This window comes from Macrobrachium rosenbergii, chromosome 42, assembly GCF_040412425.1.
Source record: "Macrobrachium rosenbergii isolate ZJJX-2024 chromosome 42, ASM4041242v1, whole genome shotgun sequence".
Taxonomy (NCBI): Eukaryota; Metazoa; Arthropoda; class Malacostraca; order Decapoda; family Palaemonidae; genus Macrobrachium; species Macrobrachium rosenbergii.
This window is the reverse complement of record NC_089782.1, coordinates 16937796-16954923: the sequence shown is the minus strand read 5'-3', so window position 1 is coordinate 16954923 and position 17128 is coordinate 16937796. Positions and strand designations below refer to the sequence as shown.

Here is a 17128-nt window from a genome sequence, read left to right as displayed (position 1 = left end):
GTTTAGCTTTTGACTCACTTTGTAATGGACATGTAAAACAGTTAGTCAATGGTATCTGCTTTGGTAGGAAGTTGCCAGTAGATGACTGGCACCGTGGCAGTGGATTTATGTTTAGAATTCACAACATCCCGTTGAGGCTCTCGAGCGATTCCCCAGAATTCAAAGTGATTCCTCAGAAGTCATGGAATGTCAATCAATTTCTGAAGTGATTCTACAAAGTCAAAGATTTTCACCGAGTTTCTCAAGTGATTCCTCAGAATTTCACTCAGTTTTTAAAGTGATTCCTTAGAACTCATAGAATTTCACTCAGTTGCTAAAGTGATTCCTTAGAACTCATGGAATTTCACTCAGTTGCTAAAGTGATTCCTTAGAACTCGTAGAATTTCACTCAATTGCTAAAGTGATTCCTTAGAGCTCATAGAATTTCACTCAGTTGCTAAAGTGATTCCTTAGACATCGTTAGACATTGTATAATTTAAATCAGTATTTCAAATGATTCCTCAGAAGTCACAGAATTTCACTCAGTGGTCGAAGTGAATCCTCATATGTTAGAATTTTACTTATTTTCTGAAACAAATCTTCGAAGTCAGAATTTCAATCCGTTTCTTAAGGGATTCCTCGGGAATCATAGAATTTAACTCGGAACATTGCTGACGCCTTAGAAGTCATAGAATTTTGCCTAGTTTCTCAGGTGATTCCTCTGTAGTCATAGGATTTCACTCAGTTTCTCAAGAGATTTCACAGAAGTGTGAAAATCTCACTCAGTTTGTCCATTTTTCCCTTAGAAGTTCTAAACATTTAAAAAGCTTTGCATACTAGGGCAATTAATCATGCCCTCGCACTCATAAAACAATAGAAAGATTGATTGATTGGTACATTTCTGTAGACCTGGCGTTACAGCAGAAAATTCATACCAGGAATATAAACACTGCAGGAATTGTTTGTCAGTTTTTTCTATGATTTCTGCGTCACTAAAAGGAAATCATTCTGACTGCACAGGCACCACGAGTTTCAAGGATGAATTTGACTTGAGATGTTCTTTGATTTCTGCATTAAATTTTAACCTCCAAATCTCGAAAATTGCTTGTCAACTTTAATTTCGGGTTCCATGTCTCAAATATCAGATCTTAAATGTGATTTCTACAATAAATTTTGAGTTCCAAATTTTAAATGTCAGATCCTAAAATGTGCATTCTATCCTAAATTGTATACCATGTTACAGCGTATATGCAATTTCCTCGTTGTATTTTGAACTCTGTATTAAAATTCGGGTCGCAGATTTAAAATTTCAGTTCTCGAATTCGTCCACGGAAACGGCTATCAGTTCGTCTCCTCAAGCAACTAGAGACCATATTATTATTATTATTATTATTATTATTATTATTATTATTATTATTATTATTATTATTATTATTATTATTATGTACTAGTAGTAGTAGTAGTAGATGAAATCCAGCCATACAGAACAAGCCCACCAAAGGGGCCATTGACTTGAAATTCAAGCTTCCAAAGAATGTGGTGTTCATTAGGAAGAAGGAAGAGGAAGTAAAGGGAAATACAGAAAGAAGAAGATCCCACTCATTAAAAAAAAAGAAAAAAGTAAATTAATAAATAGATAATATATAATCGCAGCCACCGTTTCTAAACAGAAAATCCACTTGCCCGATGCCCAGGTGCTGTAGAGAAGAATTAGCACTTGTAGCCAGTATTATGTAGTTTGTCTGTAGCAACCTGAAAGTGCGCCCCTGAAGATGGCGGTGGGTGAATCCGTCCCTCCCCTCCCCTTCTCGCTGGGGGGAAGGGGGAGGCGGATCAATCTCTCCCCCTTTTTCCATGGAAATTATTTTTGTTGCAAATTTCTCCCACATCTATATTTCTGATGCACTTGTCCGGCCACTGCCAGGCTTAATCTTGTAGTCCCTAAATGAAGTCACAGGTATTCAGAGGTGGGTGGGACCAGTTTTGTCTGTGTGATAAGTTGGTTATTATTATTGTTATTATTATTATTATTATTATTATTATTATTATTATTATTGCTGCTAATGTTGTGTTTTCTTTAGTTTACAAAGATATCATATTCGTAGTTGTTGCTGCTGTTTTGTTATCGGAAACTATCATTATTATTATTATTATTATTATTATTATTATTATTATTATTGCTAATGTTAATGTCCTTGTGTTATCAAATATAATTATTATTATTATTTTTATTATCACAAATGTTCTTGTTTAGTTACGAGCGATATTACCGTTGTAGTTTTTGCCCTCAATCATATCTCTGTGATTCTTATTATCTTCATCACTGTTGTTGTTAATGAATTGGTATAGCGAAGGCAAAAGCGTAGGGAAGAGTTCCTAGCGAGACCTTATTTCACCCACACCGCTTCCTCCAGCTCTCCACAGTAAGACGTTGTCCTTTCTCCGCATGTCATGTCACCGAGACCCTCTCTGTATTCATAGGCCCCTTCCGTAGAAGCTTCTGTATGCCACCATTTCGTTGGAGTTTGGTGTTCAGTGTTCCAAAATCTGTTCACTCGCTTTGAAGTGTGTGCGCGCAAGTGTGCGTGTGTATTGTCAGTTTTAGTTCTTAACGTGATTTATTTTTCTCAATTAAAATTCTGCTTTGAAGTCAAGAATAAATTCAGTCACAGCCCCCGCCCCCCCCCCCCGATCATCTGTCTTTTGCACTGTATAATAATGCCTAGACTCCCATACCATGAAGCACTTTTTTTTTCTTTTTGGCACGACCCTGTGGAAACTGCTAAAGTATTTTGTTACTCGTATCGACAGTATCCTATTGTCATTCATTTTAGGAAACGTTCACTGAAAGATCAGAGTAGACAGCTAATCAAATATGACAGAGAAAAATCATTTGTTTGACTTATGTAAGTAAGTGACGCTGCGGGCCTTGTTCTGTTGTGACTGTACCTTCTTGCCATTGCAGTCGAGTGCCTGGCATGCGTCTGAGCACCGACGGCCAACTCAGCGAGTTCATCGAAGGCCTGGGTCCCGGGCAGCTCGTGGGAAGACAAGTCCTAGCCTCTCCGGCCTTGGGAGACATCCAGCTGTCGATGTGCGAGAGAAAGAATAAGCTGGAAGTCGAAGTTATTCGAGCGAGGGGCCTACAGTGTAAGCCAGGGGCCCGGATAGTGCCTGGTAAGTCAGTATGTTTGGAACGAGTAGGAGATGGAAGCTTTAAGAAAGCAACACTTTCTCTTTTAATTGTAAGGGAGAAAGCTTAGGGATCACGTTAAGGAAATTGGCTAGTTTCGCCCCTTTCTCTGTCCCATTCTTCTCTGGAAAGTAAGCCGTGTAGATTCGTTCTCTGCTGGTAAGAGAGAACGGGAACTCAAAACAGAAAGTCATTGGCTCGGGAACAGCCGTTAACGGGCGAAGCTAGCCAACCACAAGATTGGTTTGAAAGGGGGCGTGATCCTGAACATATACCGGTCAGAGGACTCAGAGCAAAGCGCGGCTGCTTTGAGTGCCAGATGATGAAGACCGGTTCATTTTACCAAAAGGTCATTTGTGTTAGGAAGACAAAAATGACATCAGACTTATGTACAGAATTTGGGTCTAGTTCAGTAGTAAACTCAGGATCTCACTTGAGGATTAATATTTCTATTATTCTTATTATTCGGAGGGAGTAAACTTTCCTTGGGAGTATTTCTAAAAAGCCCCTGATGAACTTGTAAAACCTTCAGATCAAAACCCCCTATTTAGGAAAAATTTGAAAATTTTCAAGGAATATTTATTCTAAGAAGGAAAAAATAAGAGACGAGGGAAGAAAAGATGCCAGTTTTGGACTACTGTATTCACACAATTTTAGGTAGAACCTGGTATTCTTCGGCGCATAATTTGTAGAGAACCAGGGAGCCTTTTACACTTAACTTTACGGAGCTCTAATTTCTCACATAATTGTAGAAAAAAAAGTAGAGATATCTCCACTCATATTAGATATACAACTTGAGACTCTTTCTATACATGTTTTAGAGAGCATCGGAGATACTTTTAATTTAAGAGGGAACTTGGCATTCTTCTGCACATCATTTATAGAGAACTAACGGCATCTAAGAATTCTTCAACTCGTAATTTATTGACAATCAGGAAGCCTTCCACACGTAATGTTCAGATTTTTTCCACCCAGCTTTAGAGAGAACCTGTGGGTGTTTCATGCACAATTTGAGAGACACGTAGGGAATCTTTTATTTTTACCCGAGTGTTTTTCCTTTTCGTGCATTTTCATGTCTTCTCTCGTCCTAATCGCACATACATCTTTGAAAGCAGTCTTCTGTCACCAGCACCAATTCAGGATTCGAAAAGAATGGCAACTAGATATATCTTTAATGTGATTCTTTGTTATTGATTCTCTCCTGATGGCCTTTATTTCATATAACAATCTAGTATTTTAGTATGTTGATTGAACATAATATCCATGTAGGTAATAGCATCCTCATAATAATAACTTTGGTTATGCATGTATGATTTCTTTTGATAAAGCGATTCCACAGTATTGTCCTGATCTTTGCTTTTAACAGGCAATTCTTCATAACATCCCCTCAATTTCTCTTGATGTTTTTAGGCTTTCAGTGATATTTCTTTGATAGGCTTTCAGTGAGAGTTCTTGTATAGGCTTTCAGTGAGAGTTCTTGTATAGGCTTCCAGTGAAAGTTCTTGTATAGGCTTTCAGTGAAAGTTCTTGTATGGGCTTTCAGTGAAAGTTCTTGTATAGGCTTTCAGTGCAAGTTCTTTTATAGGCTTTCAGCGAAAGTTCTTGTGTAGGCTTTCAGTGAAAGTTCTTGCATAGGCTTTCAGTGAAGGTTCTTGTATAGGCTTTCAGTGAAAGTTCTTGTATAGGCTTTCAGTGAAGGTTCTTGTATTCTTTGTGAAAGTTCTTGTATGGGCTTTCAGTGAAAGTTCTTGTATAGGCTTTCAGTGAAAGTTCTTTTATAGGCTTTCAGTGAAAGTTCTTGTTCTTGTGAAAGTTCTTAGGCTTTCAGTGAAGGTTCTTGTATAGGCTTTCAGTGAAAGTTCTTGTATAGGCTTTCAGTGAAGGTTCTTGTATAGGCTTTCAGTGAAAGTTCTTGTATAGGCTTTCAGTGAAAGTTCTTTTATAGGCTTCCAGTGAAAGTTCTTGTATAGGCTTTCAGTGCAAGTTCATTTATAGGCTTTCAGTGAAAGTTCTTTCAGTGTTAACATTCTCTCGGGCCTAGCTTATCTTTCAGCGTTACATTCTCTTACTAATGATAATCTTGCCGTTTTAGTCCTTGAAGCTCTGACGTGATTTCCGTTGACAACATTCTCTCTCTTCTCAGCCCCTGACTCTCCTGCAGTAGCGCCCTTCTTAGTAGTAGTGAGAACAGCATATATGGTGCACACAAGAGTAACATGAACACAGTTTCGTTCTTCAAGTTCTTTTGTTTGATTTTCATCGTTATTTCAGTTGCTTTTCGTAATTTTTTGATACCCTGTGATCAAACATTGCATGGGATAAATTCATTTTTTAATATTCGACAGCACAGAAAATGTCCTTGAGCAATTCCTCATCAACCTATGGAACCGCCTGTAGATTAGATGCACCACCTTTGTCTAGCATCAAGCGAGACGGACGTTCCTCGATGTAGTTAGCCTGCGCTGGCATAAGGTCAGCTTAATCATCAACAAGGCCTTGCAATGACATTTGTTGTCACTAACGAAGGATGCGCACTGGCCCTGCGCAAGATTACTTGACTTAATGTGAGGGAATTCTGTTGGACTGTTTCTGCTTCTCCAAGAAATACATAGCTCTAAGAGTATAACCCTACTGGAGCGCTGATTGAAATTGCCACCAAGAATAGATTAGATATTTTATGAGAGTAACAACGAAAATTCCTGATTCTGTGTTTAACAGACATGTGGGTCATGGATAAAACAAATTAATTTTAGCCTTTTTCCAATAAAACATTACGAAAACTAAGTTTCACCATTTACTCGGTGTTTATGAATTATATTTCTTTTGGCTACGCATATGTCGAGACTGTTTCTCTGAGCGTTAACAGCAAAACTTGAAAATCAGTGATAAAAAAAATTCATGGAAAAAAGCTGAAAAACTTTGAAACTAGCTGAATGTGGAACTCATTACAATAATTTTTTTCACCCATTTATGTACTGGCAGATCAATCAGTGCGAAGCCCTTGAATGTCCCAGTTAGCTCTCAGCTAGAATTAGATTTCATATCCCTCATATGATTTGATACGATTATTGACCAAATTTTCTTTCATGCAATAACTTTGTTTTGGAAGTCACTCGTTCGTGTAGTTTGGTGTGTTATTTAATCACTCAGTATGACCCGTTTGGTCTCCAATAAAATAAGAGGGGTCACTGCATCCAGGAACGTTCCGCGTATCAAGTACGAAAGACTGATCAATGTGGCGCTTCAGATCTCCTCCCTAGACTGGACGTTGCTGAGGAAAGGAGTCTGTGCCACTTCCCTCAAAATGCTTCCTTCCTTTCTTCCATCCTTCCTTCCAGTTCTCTTTAAAAGTAAAATTTTGTTGGACAAATATTTATTCAGTAGGTACATTTGCAATCAAGCTCATTTTTTCATTTTATTTTAGAATTTGCCATTTTTTCTAAAGTTAAATTTCTGTCCTTTTCTCTGCTTTATTTTGGTAGTTCATTAAGTAACGAACCCCCTTATCTCTCTCTCTCTCTCTCTCTCTCTCTCTCTCTCTCTCTCTCTCTCTCTCTCTCTCTCTCTCTCTGGAAATACATTTCCTTCCAACAACATTTCTGTCTGGACGTATATTGCTGTGAAATATCTTTTTTTCTGTGAAAATACTTTCTTTGGACCTGCCTTTCTGTCTAGAAATGTCTTTTCCGACACCTAACCAGAATTATCGTTACTAGTCTTCTTTAGAAGTACTTTCCTTTCAGCTGCATTTCAGTTTGCAAACACTCCCACAGAACCATCTTGACCTCAGGAAAAACCTCTGTATGGAACACCCTTTGCGTCGAGAAATACCCCTCCACGAAGCTATTGTTGTTTCAGTAGAAGCCTCCTTTCTTCGGAACTGCCCTCTTCCCCAGTAATATTTTTCCTTAGAACTACCTGTCGATTAAATTACACCTTTCTTTGAAATTTCACCACGGTTCTAGTTTTCTATGAACACTCCATGGAACTGTCGTTTTTCCAGGAAGGAGCTGTTTTTAATTTGGAGCTACGTCTCCATGCTGCACCGTTCTTGCTGGAATTATAGTTCTTTGGAACACCTTTCTGATATAGATTTCAGTGGGGCACCTTTGGTTCCAGATATTTGTTTTTAAGGGCATCTTTGTTCCTAGATATAATTATGTAACGGACACATTTTTCTCTAGTATACATTTCTGTTGGGCATCTTGCTCTCTTGATATTAATTCATATGTGACACTTGTTCTTCCTTCTTTTTCTTCCTAGATGTACTTTATCATGGGGGGAAAGTTTCTCTTTCTATATCATTTTCTATGGAACACATTTCTCTCGATATACCTCTCTTTCTCGTTATGCATTTCTATGGTCCCCTTTCATCGCGAGATATAACTTTCTATGAAATTTATTTTTTCTCTGCACCTTGCCCTGTGTAATCCTCTTTTCGTCCTCTGTTGTATATCTTTTTAGAATCTCCCTCCCTCACAAAAATGCGTCACCGAATTACCCATCTACTTGGGTATACCTTTTGATGTTATCGTATTTATCTTTGATTTATTTATGTTTGAAACTACCTTGTTGTCCCATCAAAGTGCCAAGACTACAGGGTTACACTATGTGTTGCATGAGAACACAGGAGTCTTGTCTCCTCGTTTTCATTTCATCGGAGTAGATGATAACGAGTAAATGACAGTTATTTTGCCAACTAGAATGTTATTCATCTCTCCTAAAACTGTAAGTGGAAACAATTTTTTGTGTTTCGAACTTCATTCATATGGAATTATAGGGTACACAAGGCAAGTTGACACCTTCACCCACCAGTAAATATGCTATGAGCATCTTCGCTACACGTAAGTTACACCAAACATTTTTTTAAATCATTCAACATTATGCTCAGCTCTGCCAGATTCCACTAATTAGAAATTTTGTCAGCCAGAAAAAAGTATGGGATACCACTTTCACCAGTTCTGACAGCCAACTAACTGCCTTTGTTTTGCATTGCTTTTCAGTAACATTTTTCTAGGACAAAATAAAACGAATTCGACATTTCTTCCAGAGTCTTGTTGCCTTTGCAATTGCACAACTGTCACATCCAGTTTCAACATGATACTAATTTTATTCTTAGGTTCTTCAGCGAACACCTTTAAGAAATGAAGGATTAGTGGTGCAAATCTGTTCTTGTGTTATTTTGTATTTATGGTTGACAGAAAGTCGTCAGTCTTCCCGAATTTAATTGTTGTGTGATGAAAATTAACTGTTCATTTTCCTTTATATATATATATATGTATATATATATGCATATATATATATGTATATAATCTGTATATATAAATGTATATATATTATCTATAGATATATAATATATATATATATATATATATATATATATATATATATATATATATATATATATATATATATATATATATATAGTTAGATAAATGGTTAAATAGAGATAACGTGAAGGTATAAAATTATAGTCACGGATGCATAAAAATCCCGCAAAAAAATTTTTTCATGACTGTCCTGCCGCTTTCCCGTGAGTTCTGACTAATCTTTTCACTACTCTTTCCCGTGCCAGCTCCCTATGTCAAAGTTTACCTTGTGGACGGAAAGAAATGCGTTGCCAAGGCGAAAACAGCAACGGCGAGGCGTACTTTAGATCCACTGTACCAGCAACAACTCATCTTCCACGAACGTTATTCCGGATGCGTTCTACAGGTACCGTGTGTCCTCTTTTTCTTCACAACAGTAATCTTATAGTGTCTTTCGTCCTGTTTTATCCTCCTCGTTCTGTTTAGTGGAAGAGAAATAACCTTCCTGCTTTCTGCTATCCTGTTGCATCCTCCTTTGCTTTGTCTGTTGGAAAGAGAGGTAACGACTTGATTTTCTTGACAGGTGACCGTTTGGGGTGACTACGGAAGGATGGAAGGCAGGAAAGTCTTCATGGGATTGGCACAGATCATGCTGGATGATCTGGACCTTTCGAACATCGTCATTGGTTGGTACAAACTCTTCGGGACCTCATCACTGGTATCTCTCCCTGCACTGACGCGCAGGGGTTCCATGGCCAGTCTAGACAGCTTCGGGTAGAAGATAGCAAATGGCCACTCGTCAGGTGGCCATCAAGACATAATGAAACAACGCCATGCCTCCTCGTTTTCCTCGTCCTCTACTTCCTCTCCCTCCTGTTCTTCTTCTGCCATTTGGGATCAAGCACGTACGTGCCTGCTGCTGCTGCTGCCGTTGCTCCAAAATATTCGTGTCCCGAAGACCTCCATGAAAACTAGTGCGAGAATTGATTCAACGACACTTTTGCAATCGCCTGCAATGTTGCCAATCAAGCAGAGTGTGAGGCTATTCATTGGGTGCTCTATTTTATCTCTCGGTTTCAAGACTTAGATCTGACACTTACTGCTTGTGTTGCAAATATTGCAGAATTGCATTCTATGAGGCTCAAAGATATCATCGATTTGCAAGAGTGAAAACTTACTGAGTATGACCTTCTTGGAAGGCGGTTATTATTATCGTTATTATTATTTTGGGGTTACTGACTTGCCCCAAAAAGTGAATCTTCTCTTGCTGCTGGGGCAATGGTTGGGGCCAGCTTCTCCACAAAGGCCCTGCTGGGCACACGGGTACCAGATCAGCCTGGGGCCAAAACAGCCCCTCCTCCCTTAAGGGTAGCAGCCAGCCACAGAGATTTTTGCAGGGCCTCAGATGACCAAGTGGTTAGCCTGGGGATGCATTCTACTCGTACCCCTCCGAGACACCACAGGGGGAGGGAGAGGGCCTCAGCACTTCAGTTACATACCAGGACATTGCCCAGTGCGCCCTTTCCTCTAACAACCTCCTCCTCCTCATCATTTTCCTCCTCCTTCCCCCACCCCAACCCTTTCCCCCTCCTCCGAAGAACTTCCCATCATGTGGACTCTCATCACGGGAATGCCTTGAGAGCAGATTTTTTTACAAACCATGATATTAGTACCTAACGATACCTTCTCCAGCCTGCCCCTGCCTCGCTTAAGTAGGAGGGCATGGCCTTTGTCACAATGCTTGTGATTTTGACTAAGTGCTTTAAATAATATTACAGAATAGAATTAATCATGTGTGGAAGTTTGCTCCATAGAAAAATCTAACCCTTACTAGTAATGAGATGACCTGATTAAATCCTAGACCATCTTCTTAACTCCACCGCCATCAATTCTTTCCATCCCTTTCTGGATTTCCAAACAAGCCTTTTTCCTCTCCTGTTCTTGGCAGTACCTTTCATTTAAGCTTCATCACTCATATTACAAAGCAATGGTTTCAGTGATTCAGTGGATTTGGGTTCTTGGTTTGTACTTCGACTTTAGTAGGTAGGTCTTAACCGACTGATTTGAATAAGCTTTTGAAGGACATTTTGTCACAGAATATGTTTTTTTCTCTTTTTTTTATTTTCCAGTGTTATCTCAATACCAGGACTGATATTATGTTGACAGCCTTTGCCCTTACCAGTTATTTGTGTTACTCTTTTCCCCATTCGTATTCAAGTTTTGTTCCCAAGAGAAAAAAGATTATCTTAGGCTTCTCAAGTCCGAAATGACTAGCAGTATTGCAGCCTTCCCCCCAACCCTCAACTCCTTGTAGACTAAAACCGTGTATTCGAATCCTGGAATAACTATGTAATTCTAAAACCAAAACACCCAAAGGCTCTTTCTTTACTTGCAATTCAGATATAAATATATAAAAATATATACATAGATATATATATAGGCATATAACTACTTCTCAAATATACAATTAATACCCAAAGGTACATTTGTTTCTAAAGACCTCGTCATCATCTTGTACTTGGATTGTTGCAGTGGGAATAGAGACTATTCTGTTCTGCAACATTCCACCAAACTCACTCAACTTTCGGTTGGCTGGAATTCCAAAACCCCTTCCCCTTGATTTGCGCGTTTTCCTGCCCTAAGAAAATCCACCACTCGCATTTTCCTGGGATGGCACGTTTGCATACACGCCACCGGCCTCGTTTCTCTGTCAGTTGCTGGCGACATTCTTTGCCCCGGAGAACTTCCCTCATTTGACCTGTTTCCTTCTGCTGGCAGCGTCATTCCCTGCAACCTTCGGTGAACGACCTTTTCCCATGCGAACACAGCAATTAGTTGTAAATAGTTCTTGCATATTTACCTTTGGAATGATTTGCATTTATTGCCACCGTGATTTTCCGTTCTTTCTGTCGGTCTGCAAGTCTGTCGCCTTTCACTTTCTGCGTAAGCCCTTATTTTCTGTTCTCTCTTTCTCCTTTTCTTTCTCGTGCGCGTGTGTCTATGCCTTCCTTCCTATCCAGTAGCAGTAGAAAGAACTCCTCACCTCCACATCCCCCCTCCCCCCCAGACCCACGTCCTGACTTTCTCTTCTTGTAGTAGAATCTGTCTCTTCCTCTCGAGTCCCGTAGCTCTAGAAATATCCTTTTTCCATCCCCATATGTGAAGGACGTTTGGACCCGGACTTGATATACATCAATCAATCAATCTGTCGTCATTGAGCTCGTCGTAAAGTCTCGTTCGATTCCGATTTCATTTCTCTCTCTCTCTCTCTCTCTCTCTCTCTCTCTCTCTCTCTCTCTCTCTCTCTCTCTCTCTCTCTGTACGTGAAACAAATGAAATCAAATGCTTTTTTTGAACCACCCCAATCCCCTTACACCCTTTGACAAGTTTATCCTTTAGGCTGGGATTCATTCTAGTGTGTCCATCTTAATGTGTAAATCACCGCAGGCCCACACACACACACACACGCACACACACACACACGCGCACACACACACACAGTCTGATAAAGAAAAGGAAGAACAAGTAAAAATCGAGTGACAACCATAGTCTAAATGAAGATGGCACACATTGGAATTGAATTTAGGCTTCCAGAGAGAGAATTATGTTTGTTTGTTACTTTGATCTTATGTGACAACATTGATTGTTTCTATATGTAATAATAATATTAATAAAGATAATACTAATACTAATACTACTAATAATAATTATAATATAATAATAATAATTATAGCAGACACCCAACGGATGGACGGATCGTACCTTGTGGGTGCGTCACTCTCTCCCTCCTCCTCCTCCTCCTCCTCCTCCGCCTCCTCCTCCTCCTCCTCCTCCTCCTCCTCCTCATCCTCCTCCTCCTCCTCCTCCTCCTCGTCTTCTTATTACTCCTCCTCTTCCTCCTCCTCCTCCTCCTCCTCCTCCCCTCCTCCTCCTCCTCCTCCTCCTCCTCCTCCTCCTCCTCCGGTGGTGGTTCTGTGTCCTCCTCCTGTGTGATTTTACTCTAATTTAAGTCATTCAACTCCGATGTTAATGGAAGGATTTTTGCATATCGGTATATGAAGTGTTGGTTGTGTGTGAAGGTTTTTTTAATGGTTAATGATTGAAATTTATATATCTATACATATATAAATATAGTCTATACAGTACATGTGAACGTTAAGGAATGCTAGTCTTGTACAGTTTTTAATTCCCCAAAGGTGTTGTAACAGACCGGAGAGAGAGTTCAGTGGTTGAAGCTTAGAGAAGGACAAAGCAGAGAAAGCAAGGTCAAGGTCAAAGGATCTCTTTGTATCACAGTAGGATGATATATAATTGCCTTTTTATATATATATATATACTTTACACCGAGACTCTCTTCTCTTCCTTCTCTATAAACACAAATTTCCTCTGGTCTCTGAACCAACTTGAAGAATCATTATGGTTATTATTATTATTATCGTTTCCCCAAGAGAAGCATCAAGTTCAACGAATACAGTAATAGGAATAAAAAGCAGATCGAAAACAAATTTGTGGCTCACCATGTGGAAATTATTATCACCTTTCTTTTAGTATAAATGACCGTAACAAGATTTCTGCAGGCGTTGGCCTTTACTTCTATCAAAACCCTGTTTTCTTCCTGAGTGTGATGATGATGATGTTGATGATGATGATGATGATGACGGTGACAGCATCAGTGAGCAAACACTGACGACCCAAGTGGTGGTGATCCAAGTCAGCTTTGTGCAGTGAAACACCCGATCTTTGTTTTGTGAAAATTTTGATGGTGTTAATGATGATGATGATGAGTGTACGACGATGGTGATGACGATGACGAAGATGATTATAATGATGATATGATGACGAAGACGGCCACCTTTTGGGTGGGCCAATCTCTCAGTAGAACAAGATTTGATTAAAACATGGTTTTGACAAAGTAAATGTGTGTCTGTATGTTTGTATATCTTCCTCTTTGACATAAAATAAAAGAATCTGTGATCTCCTTGAATGAACACATCAGAGCATATGCAATTCTCTCGTTGAAAAAAAAAAAACGGTGACAATTCACAACCAATGATTAGTTCTATTGATCAATTATATATTGTCTTCATCACCTATCAGAATGACGACTTATTGCCTTCAAATACATCTCTGATTCCAAGATGAACTGGACTCTTATTTCCCTAATGTGTGTTTCGCCGTCGACGGTCTTATGAGAACCTGACGAGGCTTCCTGAAAGCTGGTCGGTGTCTGAGCCTGTGTGAAATGTAGCTCGAGGCAACAGACATGTCCGTTTGATTGTAGGCTCGAGGTAACTGACAAGTCTGTGTTTGAATGTAGGCTCTAAGCAACTGACATATCTGTGTTTGTAGTCTCGAGGTAACTATGTCTGTTTTTTATTGTAGTCTCAAGGTAACTGACATGTCTGTTTGATTGTATGCTCGAGGTAACTGACATGTCTGTTTTTTATTGTAGTCTCAAGGTAACTGAAATGTCTGTTTGATTGTATGCTCGAGGTAACTGACAAGTCTGTGTTCGATTGTAGACCCGAGGTAACTGACATGCCTGTGTTTGATTGTAGTCTCGACGTAACTGACATGTTTGTGTTTGATTGCAGGCTCAAGGTAACTGACATGTCTGTGTTTAATTGTAGGCTTGAGGTAACTAACATGTTTGTGTTTGATTGTAGGCTCTAAGTAACTGACATGTCTGTATTTGATTGCAGGCTCGAGGTAACTGACATGTCTATATTTGATTGTAGGCTCGAGGTAACTGACACGTCTGTGTTTGATTGTAGGCTCGAGGAGACTGACATGTCCATATTTGATTGTAGGCTCGAGGTAACTGACATGTCTGTGTTTGATTGTAGGCTCTGGGTAACTGACATGTCTGTTTGATTGTAGGCTCGAGGTAACTGAATGTCTGTTTGATTGTATGCTCGAGGTAACTGACATGTCTGTGTTTGATTGCAGGCTCAAGGTAACTGATATGTCTATTTAATTGTATACTCTAAGTAACTGACATGTCTGTATTTGATTGCAGGCTCTAAGTAACTGACACGTCTGTGTTTGATTGCAGGCTCGAGATAACTGACATGTCTGTGTTCGATTGCAGGCTCGAAATAACTGACATGTCTGTGTTTGATTGCAGGCTCGAGATAACTGACGTGTCTGTGTTTGATTGCAGGCTCGAGATAACTAACATGTCTGTGTTTGACTGCATGGTCGAGGCAATTGACTTGTCTGTATTTGATTGTAGGCTCGAGGTAACTGACATGTTTGTGTTTGATTGCAGGCTCGAGGTAACTGACATGTCTGTGTTTGATTACAGGCTCGAGGTACCTGACATGTCTGTATTTGATTGTAGGCTCGAGGTTACTGACATGTCTGTGTTTGATTGCAGGCTCGAGATAACTAACATGTCTGTGTTTGACTGCATGGTCGAGGCAACTGACATGTCTGTATTTGATTGTAGGCTCGAGGTAACTGACATGTTTGTGTTTGATTGCAGGCTCGAGGTAACTTACATGTCTGTGTTTGATTGCAGGCTCGAGGTACCTGACATGTCTGTATTTGATTGTAGGCTCGAGGTTACTGACACGTCTGTGTTTGATTGCAGGCTCGAGGTAACTGACATGTCTGTATTTGATTGTAGGCTCGAGATAGCTGACATGTCTGTATTTGATTGTAGGCTCGAGGTAGCTGACATGTCTGTATTTGATTATAGACTCGAGGTAGCTGACATGTCCATATTTGATACCAGGCTCTACGTAACTAACATGCCTGGTTTTGATAGCAGCTCAAGGTAACCGACATATCTGTGTGTGATTGTAGGCTTGAGGTAATTGACATGTCTGTATTTGATTGTAAGCTCGAGGTAACCGACATATCTTTGTTTGATTGCAGGCTCGAGGTAACCGACATGTATGTATTTGATTGTAGGCTCATGGTAACTGACATGTCTGTGTTTAATTGTAGGCTCGAGATAACTGACATGTCTGTGTTTGATTGCAGGCTCATGGTAACTGACATGTCTGTGTTTGATTGTAACTGACATGTCTGTGTTTGATTAGGCTCTGTGCTTAAGGTAACTGACATGGCTATGTTTGATAGGCTCAAGGTTGACATGTGTTTGATTGCAGGCTCATGGTAACTGACATGTCTGTGTTTGATTGTAGGCTCGAGGTAACTGACATATCTGTGTTTGATTGCAGGCTCATGGTAACGGACATGTCTGTGTTTGATTGTAGGCTCAAGGTAACTGACATGCATGTATTTGACTGCAGTCTCGTCTGACATGTCTGTGCTTAATTGTAGGTTTAAGGTAACTGACATGGCTATGTTTGATTGCAGGCTCAAGGTAACTGACATGTCTGTATTTGATTGTAGACTCGAGGTAACTGACATGTCTGTAGTTGATTGTAGGCTCGAGGTAACTGACATGTCTGTATTTGATTGTAGGTTCTAGGTAACTGACATGTCTGTGTTTGATTGTAGGCTCGAGGTAACTGAAATGTCTGTATTTAATTGTATACTCTAAGTAACTGACATGTCTGTATTTGATTGCATGCTCTAAGTAACTGACACGTCTGTGTTTGATTGCAGGCTCGAGATAACTGACATGTCTGTGTTCGATTGCAGGCTCGAAATAACTGACATGTCTGTGTTTGATTGCAGGCTCGAGATAACTGACGTGTCTGTGTTTGATTGCAGGCTCGAGATAACTAATATGTCTGTTTGACTGCATGGTCGAGGCAACTGACTTGTCTGTATTTGATTGTAGGCTCGAGGTAACTGACATGTTTGTGTTTGATTGCAGGCTCGAGGTAACTGACATGTCTGTGTTTGATTGCAGGCTCGAGGTACCTGACATGTCTGTATTTGATTGTAGGCTCAAGGTTACTGGCATGTCTGTGTTTGATTGCAGGCTCGAGGTAACTGACATGTCTGTATTTGATTGTAGGCTCGAGGTAGCTGACATGTCTGTATTTGATTATAGGCTCGAGGTAGCTGACATGTCTGTATTTGATTATAGACTTGAGGTAGCTGATATGTCCATATTTGATACCAGGCTCTAAGTAACTAACATGCCTGTATTTGATTGCAGCTCAAGGTAATCGACATATCTGTGTGTGATTGTAGGCTTGAAGTAATTGACATGTCTGTATTTGATTGTAGGCTTGAGGTAACCAACATATCTGTGTTTGATTGCAGGCTCGAGGTAACTGGCATGTATGTATTTGATTGTAGGCTCATGGTAACTGACATGTCCGTGTTTGATTGTAGGCTCGAGGTAACTGACATATCTATGTTTGATTGCAGGCTCATGGTAACTGACATGTCTGTGTTTTATTGTAAGCTCGAGGTAACTGACATATCTGTGTTTGATTGCAGGCTCATGGTAACTGACATGTCTGTGTTTGATTGTAGGCTCAAGGTAACTGACATGCATGTATTTGACTGCAGACTCGTCTGACATGTCTGTGCTTAATTGTGGGTTTAAGGTCACTGACATGGCTATGTTTGATTGCAGGCTCAAGGTAACTGACATGTCTGTATTTGATTGTAGGCTCGAGGTAACTGACATGTCTGTATTTGATTGTAGGCTCGAGGTAACTGACATGTCTGTATTTGATTGTAGGCTCGAGGTAACTGACATGTCCATTTGATT

General features: G+C 39.8%; 1 protein-coding gene across 1 annotated transcript in view; it reads left to right on the top strand.

The window, feature by feature from the left end:
- The window catches only part of LOC136828003 (uncharacterized), a 244466-nt gene extending 232665 nt beyond the window's left edge, over positions 1 to 11801 (top strand). The window contains 3 exon segments of the mRNA XM_067085615.1: positions 2945 to 3156; positions 8748 to 8887; positions 9065 to 11801. Of these exon segments, the coding sequence (XP_066941716.1) occupies positions 2945 to 3156; positions 8748 to 8887; positions 9065 to 9259 (547 nt within the window). The 3' untranslated portion in view covers positions 9260 to 11801.
- The last annotated feature ends 5327 nt before the right edge of the window (positions 11802 to 17128 follow it).